Raw genomic sequence first — 11,755 nt, 5'->3', positions numbered from 1 at the left:
TGCCGGGGACACGCATGCCGAGCTGCCACCTTACGGAACTCCCTCCACTTTGTATTTTGAAATCCTTCAGTGCCTTGCCCTGATTGCTCCGGTGCCCTGGGGTTTTTGGGTGGGGTGGCCGGCGTTAGTGCTTGTAGGGGAGCGGGGGGGGTCGGATGCAGCACCGCGGTTGCAGAGGTGCCGCCACCACCCGGGGAACTGGTGGGGATTCGTCCCGCCCGCCGCCGCCCAGGCCGGCTCCCCCCGCACTCGGTCCCGCCCGCCGGGAGGGGCGGCCCCAGCCCGGCCCCGGTCCCGCCTCCGCGGAGCGGCGCGGTCAGAGGCGCGGAGCGGAGCCCGGAGGAGCCGCGGAGATGCTGAGCTCGCCCTGGGCCCGCTTCTACTCCAACAGCTGTTGCCTCTGCTGCCATGTCCGCACCGGCACCATCATCCTCGGCGTCTGGTACCTGGTAAGAGCCCCCTACAGTCCCCGTTTCCCCGGAGGTGTCCCCCCCGGCCTGGGTCGCTGGGTACCGGCCGCAGGGGCAGCCTTGGCTGCTGCTCGGCAGAGGAGGCTGCCCACCGCAGCCCGGGCGTTTTTTCGGAGATAACCCTCCGAGGAGTCATGTTATTATTAGCAGCGTAGTGCTCGGTGAGCTCCAGCGCTGCCCCGCTGCTAACCCACGGGTTATCTCTCCCCGGCAAGGCGGAGGCTGGTATTTAGACTGTCTAAATTGGGAAATGTAGCATGCGTTTGTTTAAGGGTCAGGGGGTATGGGAACAGCAGACACAGAGCACGGGCAGGCTCGCCAGTGTCTCCAGAGAAAAGCTGTTTTGAGGATGAAAATGTAACGAGTGAAGATCCCTGGTATGAGGGGTTTTCCTGGCTCCCCCGGACTTTGGAAGGATGTTTCTCAGGCCAGGGCTGACTGCAGCCCCGAGGCCCCACTGCTGCATTAACTCGGGCAAGGCTGCCCGGATCCTGACCACTCCGCACAGAAAATCTTGTTTTATTATCTCTGGTTGCTGCTTCGTGAAGAAGTCAGGTGTCCTCACCAGTGCTGTTCCTTGTTTGTCAGATAACTGTCAGTATTACCAGTGGCTGTCTGGCAGAGGATTGAAACCTTTCAGGCAGCTGCTATCAGATACTAGAAAGACTTCTTTCTTCTGACAGTGTTATAGGACGTAAGACTGACCGCCGAAGCACAGCTTTAATGGGTTACCATCAGTCCCAGAGGTTGTTTGACACATTGTTATTCAGCCAGGGAAAAGACTTGGTGAAGAGGAGGCACATTAAGACCTCAGTTCCTCTCCTGCGTTTGACAATCTTTTCTCAATCCCTTGGGTGGCAATGCAGGAAAATCGGCTTTCCTGGAGCCGGCCCTGCCATCGTCGCGGAGTTTGCAAATGTGTCATGGCAATAAGAGCTGGTTCGTTGCTTTGGGTTATGTAGATGTGCTCCTCAGCCTTCTCAGTCCTCCCTGTCTCTCGGTGTGAGAAATCAGTCTCTGTCTGAAGCCAGAGCCAAGTAGAGCTGTTTGCCAAGCATCATTTTTAAAATGGTTGCAGACGGAAGCAGATTAGACTCAAGCTTATTTGCTAACTACTGAAATTCCCTTCAGAAGCAAGTGAAAAATGCAGGGCTAGATTCCATTGTAGGACAGCTCATTAAGTAAATTCAATCAGTGTAATAAAAAGGCTAGGTTGACATTTATGTCCTAGAAATCATAGGAAATGCTCTATGTCCTATAAAATACATATTTCACCACTGAGAAAATGGTGCTTTAGTTGAACTATTTCTTGCTCCTGGTTTAATAAAATGCAACATCCACACTCTGTGGTATTTGGAATATTGACAGTACAGAAAAAGACACCTCTCTTTGCCTGGCTGCAATGAAGTTTTCAGTAAGTTTTAATAATGCCTGAAAGCTTTTGAACATTTCTTCCAGCATGCTTGTTATTTCTTTCTGCCTTGAGCTGAATGAAGCCTTTTCACATTGGCTCCACAAAGACAAGGATACAGATATTTTAGCTGTTCAGTGGACCTAAAGATATTTGACGAAGAGGGAAGTACAACAGCCAGCCTTAGACACAAAGAAGCCTGACAGACTTTTAGACTTTGTTACCTATTATGTTGATAACATTTAAATATCAGTGCACCAATTTTACACAGTATTTTTCTGCAAAATCTGTTTGTAAGTTTTCTTTTCTAACTAGCAGTTATTTCCTGATTTACACTTCTTCCTGCTTTGCTTCTTTTGATTTCATAGATTTTTTCAGGGCAGATTTCTGAATGACTTCAAACAGATAATCATTCATAACGTGTCAGGGTGCAAAGTTTTTTCTCTTCTTTCTCCTTTATTGCAAATATTTTGATTTTTAAGGGTAGCTATTAAAAATGGAAATTTAGATGCACATTGATAATAAACACTAAAGCTTTTTGCTTGCTTACAAAGTTAGGAAGCAGTAAGGAAGGAAAGAGTAGTTCATTGAGTAAATACTCTGGTTGAAAGGCCTGGTTTACAAAGCCGTATACAAAATCGCTGTTTTATCTCAGGTGTTGTTTTATCTCGGAACAACAATTGTGATTTGATACCACGCACTATTGAGAATTTACATAAAAATAGATGCTGTCCTAGTGGCAATTTTTTTCTCCGCATGCGTTTTGGGTGGTTGCATTATTCCAAACCACACATGAGCTATGAGTATTACCTCAAATAAAGTTCAAACGAGAACGCCTTTGATTTTTTTCACCACACCTGTGTGTATTCTGTATACTGTTTGCCATTATGTTTTACAGGAAATTACTTGAGGAAAAAAAAAAGCACCCCTCTAGAGAATGGCTTTATTTTTGCTTTTTCATATCTCTCTACTGTGAAATGTAAGTTTTATTAATTCTATGACTATGAGTACGTGAGTCAGTAGCAGATGCTGCACTCCTGAAGAAGGAAAGAAAATAGTAGCTTGAAAGTTTTGATAGGCTTTTACAATTTTGACATGTTGAACCAGTTTTGAGTTAGTACAGTTTCAGGAGGCAGAATTTCATGTCTGAGTAAATGTGGAAAAAATAGTGCATTTGTCTGGGATGATGTTTTAGCTCTTTTGTCTTTATGTTTTAATTGGATGCTTGAGATATTACAAATAGCAGAGAGAGTGGGGAGCTGAGTGCAGGTGGAGTCATGAGGGCTGAATAGTGATGGCACTTTACCCCACAGGCAAGGGGAAGGAACACTGTCCATTTCCAACGCATGCCCAGCAGCCATGGACCCTTACAACCATCTTATAAAGTATCAATAGCTGGGAAATAAATATTTAACTTTGCTCTATTTTAGAACATAATGGATCTCAGAAAGCTAATGTTTATATAGCTGTTGCGTTGCAGTTGTTTCTTCCTAGTACAGCCATAGGTACTGCATCTAGAACAATATGATATAAAACAGCGTTACATTATATTGAAATATAGTATACACAATACATTATATATTCTATCATACAGCAAGTCCTTCAATGTAGAAAGTAGCTTGTAAAGGGCGGAGCAGCCAAGTATCAACCGGAGGAAATTTCCTGAAAATAATATCTAATTGGGTTGCAAAATAGTCTGCACTTCAAGAATCAGTGTGCTGCCTTGGGTAGAAAAGCTTAACAGGGGGTGCTGCAATGTTTAATACAAACATTATGCTGGAGATTAAAATGGCAGTAATAGGGCTGGCTGGAGTTAATATTTATTTCAAAACCTAAGGACCATTTTGGCTCAGATGGTTATTAATCTTTGGGTTTTGTCCCACTGGCATAGAATTTACACTTCTCTGCATTGTATCAAACATGAAGTCAGAGATCACAAATTAATGCAGGAACATTTTGGGCACGAATGTCTCACAGGTGTCATATTTGGAAAAAAAAAGGAACATGAGAAAGTCACTTTCAGCAGCTCAGTTTTGTTGTAGGCAGCTTTATCAGCATGCTGTTCAAAGCAGTGACACTGCTGGAAGGATTCAGCTTCAGTTCTGATCTCCCTGGGGTGCTGGAGTCCAGGGCAAGGCTGGCACTTGTGTTAGTTCCAAGTGACCCAATTGGTTCTGGTGAGTCAGAATAACATCCCCATTGTTAAGAGCATTTATAAACACAGCTTATCTTCTTCCTGGGTAAATCGACTACACTTTCTTTATGTGAAACACAAAGAAGGAGCAATGTCACATGTGTCGACGGTGTCACGGAAGGATTTCCCACTCTCCTGACACACAGCAGTGGGGTTTATGCACACCCTGAGGCTCCGTTGGCACCAACTGGGACAAAGGGAATTATTTCCCAGTGACTTGGGAGGGGGGGAAGACGAAACCTTAAGGCATCCATTCAGAAAAAATAAAAATAAATAAATAAACCTAATGTTAAAACTTTCATTTTTGAGTGATGGGTGCCCAGTGGCCGCTTGCTACCTGCGCCGCTGCAGCAGTGCCCTGGGCACGGGCTGCTCCTTCCCCCGGTTCCCCTGGTCCTGCAGAGCTGTCCAGTGCCGCCGATCTGCCCGCAGCACCGCGCTGCCCCCCACTGCTCCCCGGGGCCCAGCATTTAGGGGCTAAAAATAAAAACGCATGGAAGACCGAGAACCTTTCATAACCGGCAGTTATCAGGTTGTGCGGCTGAAGGACGTGCAGTAAGAACATAAATAGAGCAAGGCGAAGTTTTTAACCAGGGTGGCTTCAAGGTTTGTGCTGCTATTTGTGGAAAGATCACCATGAATTGCTAGTCGTGACATTTCAGTTCCAGACTTTTCTGAATATACAGTTGCAAAAATGCATAATTTCTGTCTGCATCCCAGTCATTTTTTAATAAAAGGATTGTATCCATATGGATAAAACATGTACTGGTAGTGGTTTTTTTATACTGAAAGGAAAACCCTGGTTACTATGGGCTCATTGATTTACAGGCTGGACACCCTACTGAGATCAGTAGAGTGCACTTGACCTAACGTCAAAAAGAGAATCAAGGTATATATTTTACAATTGAACAACACTTATTTCCTTGCCTTTTCCAAGCCCCATGCAAAACAGCATGTATGGCAATGTGCTTAAATATCAGTTAGAAGATTACTGAAATCTTGGCTTACTTGGCAGGGAATGGAGGTCAGCACTGACTGCACACGTAAACAAAATATACCTACAGGGAGGTCCTTCCAAGGTGCTCTGTAACTCCTGCAAACATCATAACACTGTTTGAGACCCACATCAGCAAGGGATTGTAAGTGTGGGTCCCTTGAAGATGATGAAAAGGCCCTTTCAGGGAAAATAAAAGAAATTCTAAGAGAAGATTATGTTATTAATTATCTTCAAACCTGTGAGAGTTGCGAGATTTTGAAAACGGAAAAAAAACCCCTGAAGTTGTGAAAGTGGGGAAACTGCAACTTTAGAAAGCCTGATATTACAGGGAATTGGAAACTTTGCAATCCCAGCACAAGGTTGTGGGAATTTGGATGAACAAAAGTACGAGGCCTTGTGTTTTACTTGGAAAGTCAGTTTGCTTTGTTTTTATATAGAATGAAATTGGCTAACAAATAAAGGATCTCCAACTTTATCTATATATGAATGGTTGTAGTACATCAGCCAGCTCATTGAAGACTCTAAACCTTCATACTAGCCAAGGATGTTGTTGCCTGTGTCGTGGCAGTGTGATACAACTGGGATGTTGGGCTGGGTCACCCTGCAGGCACTTTACTGCCTCCACTAACAGTTCAATGCTGGTGGCACTGGGAAAAGAAGTCTTGCAGAATGGGGCTCGCTAGGAGTCCACCAGGTAATTGCTCCTTTGTGGCCCAGACCTGGACATTATGTTCAGGAGGAAGAGCTGGATGGTGTCAACGACATAGCTAATTCCTGTCCCTTGGTAGGAGATGTAGTGTCAGCAGCAGGTGAGATTCCTCCACTGGCAGGTGAAGGAGTTGTGATACAATCTGAAATGACATGAGAATTCCAATTCTTGTAGTGGAAATGGCTGCAGTATTTATGTCCCAAGTGCTGTGTCTATAAAATTATCATTAGCTTTTCTATTGTCTGTACTTCCTGTCATAAAATGAAAGCTGAGATCTTGAAAGAAACAGTAACTTTTTCAAGTAACTCAGTGGACATTTCCTGTACATATACTTGCTCTTAAGGAGAGTGGAAAGAAAACTTGGAGTTCATTATGAATAAAACCAATTATGGACTCTACTTTCAAAGGCTTCCCTGTATGATTGATGCACAGGTTGAATATTCTACTGAGACTGGAATCAGAGGAGGTTCAGGGTATTTGCTCTTGGAGTGGTTCGCATCCTTTTCATTATCTTCTTCAGGACCAGTGGGAAATAAATGACAGATCCTGCACACAAATATCTGCTCAGGGCCTGCATGGTATTTTCTTAAGAAACTGAAGACATACGTGTGCATTTTAGACATGATAGAGCAAAGAATAAAGGCCAGCAATGATTGTTAGTGTGAACAAAATGTGTCTTGTCTGAAGGACCTTCTTGATAACTACATTCTGATTGTAACTTCTCTAGAGAGACAGTATTAAATAACATAACAGGTAATTGCTTTGAGAATGGCTTCTGGAGAACACCTTAAGGAACTCCTTCCACCACGCATAAACCCAGGCTGGTTTCTGCAGTGCAGGACCTTATCCCACTTCCTTTCTCCAATTAACTTTTCAGGCCCTGATCAGTTAAATTACAAAGTGAAGTACTGTGTGTGATGAATTTAAATCACACAGTCAATAAGACAGCTTGCAAAGACTGTAATCACTCACCTCTGGGTGACAGAATCAATCCATGAGCAGGCCAGAAAGATGATCTGAACAAAAGATGGATAAATCAGTACACCATATCCCAAGTTGCCTGTGCTTTCTGTTCTGAGTGAAAATAGCCAGGTTTGTATGTTCGCTGTGTTGCAGAGAGGAGCAGAAACAGCGTTTTGTCAGTTCTCCCCAAACTCTGTCATACATCCGTGTGTTTATTGATGATTTTAACAACTTTTAAAGTCATTAGAGGGCTAAAATTTCTTGTAAGCATCTTTTGGACAGTCCATGTATTTACTAAATTGTTTATTAGTCTGTAACACAGCACAATAATTTTCTAAAAATGCCTTTAGGCTCTAATCCCCTTAAATATGCATATTTTCTTATATTCCCAAATACTACAGTAGGATTTTTCACAGACTATATGAATCATTGCAATCATAGCTGATAATCTGCAAGAGTTCTCCAGGATAATGACATAGTTGTCTCTTCTAATCAACAGAGTTATCAATTCAAGAAAATACAAAACTTCATAGAATACATTTTTTTTCCTTAGTAATGCCTTCAACTGGATAATAAATTCTCTGAGATTACAAAGAACTGTTGTCTTCCTCCAGTAAGAAAACAGATAGTTGGTTGTTAGAGAAGCAAAGTTTACATAAATACTTGTTAAAGGTAAGAAACCCATTAAAAGTCCAGTATGATATAATTACATTTGGGTTTTTTATACAAAAATCATGAATGTATTTATAAAAAGGAGAGGAGGTATTACATTAATCAAGTAAAATGTGTTTAGAAGTTCTGTTGAAGGTTAATATGTATCTCCTAGTGAGCCAGAAGAGAACACATTAAGCTTCGTAAACTGATGGTTGATTAGACTGACGTCAGTGAAAATGCAATTAGTCTTATATATTCCTGGACATATGGAACGGATGTTGCAAAATAGCCAGGAATTAATTTCCTTGATTGCTTTCTTCTTCTCTGGCTTTATTGTGAGTCTCATGGTTTGACTGTAAAACTCTGGAAGTTTAAAGTGAAAATGTGCAGGGGATTTTCTGTGCTTTTCTGCATCTGGGCTGGAGGTTTAAAGCCTCAAATTTCCAAACAGTAGAGTAGGAAGAGAAAACACACACTCACTGCTGAAGGTGCAAGGGAGTGCCTCTGGTCAATCTGAGGTAGTGAATATGCCAGGAAGGCATCACAGAGGAAATAATCTGGATTTGTGCCTAACGCACTGTTCCTGGACCTCCGTGGGTCTGCTCTCTTTCAGATGTCTGCAGTCAGCGCTGACTACCCTCATCCTGGTCCTCTGCCTTTAGAGAGCTTTTTAAAGTGCTGTGGCTGTTTTTAATTTCATTCCTGGCTTGTGCTGAGCAGGGTCTTGTTCTATCAGGAGATATATTAATCTACTTCAAAAAGACAGGACAAATGCTTTTGGCAGAAACACAGGTTTGTGGGAGATTTTCACCTTGTAAAGGTGCATATTCCACATGTGAAGCAGCTGTGCCCAGGTAGGTCAGATGCATGTGATCATGTTATTTACTATTTCAATAATTATCTGTACCATACCATCCTTTTTTGCTATGCCCACTTCTTCCTTGCATAACTAAATAACTGCCCTGGGTTGCAGGGTGATGAAAAGATGCAGTTTACTACTGACAGCCCTGGTCCCTTGCATGGCATCTGTGGATGTTGCCTGTGGGGACTACATAAGAATAGTCGATCGAACGTTTGGTGTGGGTTTTCATTATCATTTATTTATTTATTTATTTGTTTGTTTAAATTAAGTGGACATATGTGGCTTGCTGTCAAAAGCTGGGGCACACTCCTCTCACCAGTGCAGTGACTAGAAGTCAGTCTGAGCACGGACAGCATCATGGGCTGGTGTGGGTGAGACATGTGAGCTGCTGGCCAGGGCCAGCTGCCTTGGTCAGTCCAGCCCAGGTACTCAGCTGCTCTGTTACAGCTGCGCTGTCCCATCCTCTGTCAGAGGTCCACACTAAGGTTCTGACCCCTGGGAGCTGCCATAAATCACATCAATAACGAGTCTGTCACAGGTCTGCCCTCAACCTTTAAGACTCACCTGCATAACTCGAAAATTAATTTCTGTAGTCAAAGACATATCCCAACTGAGCAGTTGAACAACTCTTTTTCTAATAAGGTTTTGATGCATACCAATTTTTTGCTATCTCTCCGCAGCATCCTGAACCGAGATGTGCTTTAGTAGAAATTGTGAGTCAGTCTGGCAATGTTATGATTTGAACGTGGGTATATGATTTTATTTCCCAAGACTGGGCAGAAGACCTCAGTAATAATTTTCAAGACCTTGCTCAGAAACAGTTTCGACTTCCTTTAAATACAAAGTAAAAGTAACAAAGAAACCACCAACTAATTTACATACAAATATCCTCTTTCCTTAAACCTGACAGGACTAAGATTAAGTATATAACAAATTAAACTCTATCTCTAGGGAAGCAGAAACCTCCAGTGTGCATCCTGCACAGTCTATCCATCTAATTTTTCCTTTATAAATTTAGTCATTACCATATTTCATTAGTAACAGACCTCTTGTGGTTTTGGTTTTAGGACCATTAAAAGGCTGGCAATAGGCAGTAGTTGAATCATTTGTATAGAAGAGTGCTGATAAATTATGCTGGACTTCCTATATCAATTTAATCAACATAGCCTTTGAATTTCAATGCTTAGTGTGATTATAATAATCAAACTTGAGTTTTTATATAAAGCAATTAAAATATTTTGCACAGCTTTTTATTATGTGCTCTCTATAATATGCAGTCTGTAAAATGCTAGTCTGAGCCTGCTTGGATCATTCCTTGATTTCTCACGAGTAATCTGGAAAAATAAGCATCAAGAATTACAGGCTTTGCCCTGTCTTCTCCAGATTAAAGGACATAAAAATTTAATTGCTGCTTTTGATCTGACTAATGCTCTCCCTATTTCAGTACAATATTTCATGTAACAGCCAGAAACATACATTTTGAGAAACTACACAGTGAGGTAAGAAGGAACAATCTGTGCAGAGAAGATTTTTTTTTTAATTCTACTATTAGTTTAAGTTTGGGCAACAACCTGAAGCACAAAGGCTTATATTCTGTTTTTAAGATGCTTTGTAATATGACCAAGCACGTGAATGAATAGCTCATCCTTTTCTGTATTCCTCCAACCTTTTGGCTTCAGTAATAATGGCTGGTAATGACTTTCACTCATGAAAGGGGTGAAGGATTTCCTTTAACCCAGCTCTATGTAGCCACCATTCTGTTTGCCTTCAGACTGCTATGTTTCATTGGGTGAGCCTGACAGTGTTCAAGAAGAGACTGGACAACAGCCTCAGACACATGGTGTGAACTGTGGGGTTGTGATATGCAGGGACAGGAGCTGGACTCTATGTTCCCTGTGGGTCCTTTCCAACTCAGGACATTCTATGATTCCAGTGTGGATGAGTTTCCTTCCTTGGACCATTCATTATTTTGTGTATAACTAACACATCTGCAGCTGGTTCCCTAGCACTGGAGAGCTCAAACATTTTCATTAGCACAAGGCAGAAGGCTTGCACAGTGGAAAAAAAGAATGAGAGGTATCTACTCTGACAGCCAGGATTCTCTTGCTCTGCCTTCCCTAGGAGTTTAAGCCACTCAAGGATGTGTGCTCAGATGTAGCGATGTAGCTCCTGGGTCCTGGGTACCCTGATGGAGAAGGGGACTGAACTGCTGCCATGAGATCTGTAAAGAAACTTGGGCACACGGCGGGAACACCTAATTCCTTCTCACATTGTCTGTGGCAGTCTGACAGTTGTAAAAGCTTTACTTCTAAATTGCCTCTTCGTTACCTCTTTAATCAGAATTCAGAATAAATAAATAAATAAATAAATAAATAAATAAATAAATATTAATAAATAAATATACTGTGTCTAGCAGGGAGAGAGAACAATACATCATAAACATTAACTCATCATCAGTGCTAACAAAGAATTTTGGGAAAGGTGCCCCAGATAGTGCAAATCAACACTGAACTGCTGCATTAAACCCTGATTTGATTTCCCCCCCTCCCCTTTTGTAGGGTTCTTTTGTCCTCTTGATGAATTAAATTCTTATCGCTTTTATTAATGTCTTCAATGCTGGAAGAAAAAAGCAAGAAAAATGCAAAGAACATAGAATCATTGAATCATTTACATTGGAAAAGAACTTCAACCTAACATTGCCAAGTCCACCACTAACCATGTCGCTAAGTAACACATCTACACGTCTTTTATAAACACCTCCAGGGATGGTGATTCAACCACTTCCCTGAGCAGCCTGTTCCAATGCCTGACAACCCTTTCAGTGAAACAAAGCATGCTGAATGAAAGGCAAAAGTAGACAGTGACAATTAAGGATGTTGACTTAAGTATATGTTTTTCATGCATTCTTACTTTTTCTAACAGTAGTACTGACTTCAAATATCCAAGTATTCTAAAATGTTTACAAACTTCTGTTGTTAAATTTGTTTCAAGGAGCAAAATATTTTAAGATTAGAGTTTTGTTTCTATAAGAATGAACACCCAGAGTCATAAACTTACCTTGAGTTTTTTGAAGGGGGATGGAGGGCATGGGGTTTTGTTTGAGACTCTCTTCAGTTTTATTAAAAGCATTTAGGAATTCTTTCTAGTAAAATTAATGTCATTGGTGATTTGCTTCAGTAATATCTCTATAGAGGGCAACAAACTAAACCCTGTCAGTTTTATGTGGGTTGGTTGGTTGGTTGGTTGTTTTTTGTTGTTGTGGTGGTGGTTGGTTTTTGTGTGTGTTTTTGTTTTGGTTTGGTTTTTAATACGCCAGAATTGTGTGTGCCAGTTCGAAACCTGGCCAAGGTTTAGGAGCCTTGGTCAGCAGCACCCCCAGATGGCTCACTGTCCAAAGTTCTCAGAGAAATCTGCTGTTATTTAATGCTCAGTCACAACCATTTTTGTTCAGAAACATCATCTCTGTTTTCATCTGGTAGCTCTCAGATACAGGAC

At 41.8% G+C, this 11,755-nt stretch overlaps 1 protein-coding gene across 1 annotated transcript in view; it reads left to right on the top strand.

Annotated features, from left to right (window-relative positions):
• Window positions 1-260: 260 nt before the first annotated feature.
• Window positions 261-11,755, top strand: part of LAPTM4B (lysosomal protein transmembrane 4 beta) — a gene marked incomplete at its 3' end in the record, with an annotated part of 58,346 nt that continues 46,851 nt past the window's right edge. The window contains exon 1 of the mRNA XM_080339059.1: window positions 261-449. Coding sequence (XP_080195185.1) covers window positions 354-449 — 96 coding nt within the window. The 5' untranslated portion in view covers window positions 261-353. The remainder of the gene's footprint in view (window positions 450-11,755) is intronic.

Source organism: Nesoenas mayeri (genome assembly GCF_963082525.1).
Source record: "Nesoenas mayeri genome assembly, chromosome: 2".
Lineage (NCBI taxonomy): Eukaryota > Metazoa > Chordata > Aves > Columbiformes > Columbidae > Nesoenas > Nesoenas mayeri.
The sequence above is the reverse complement of the archived record's forward strand: the minus strand, read 5'-3'. Positions and strand labels throughout refer to the sequence as shown.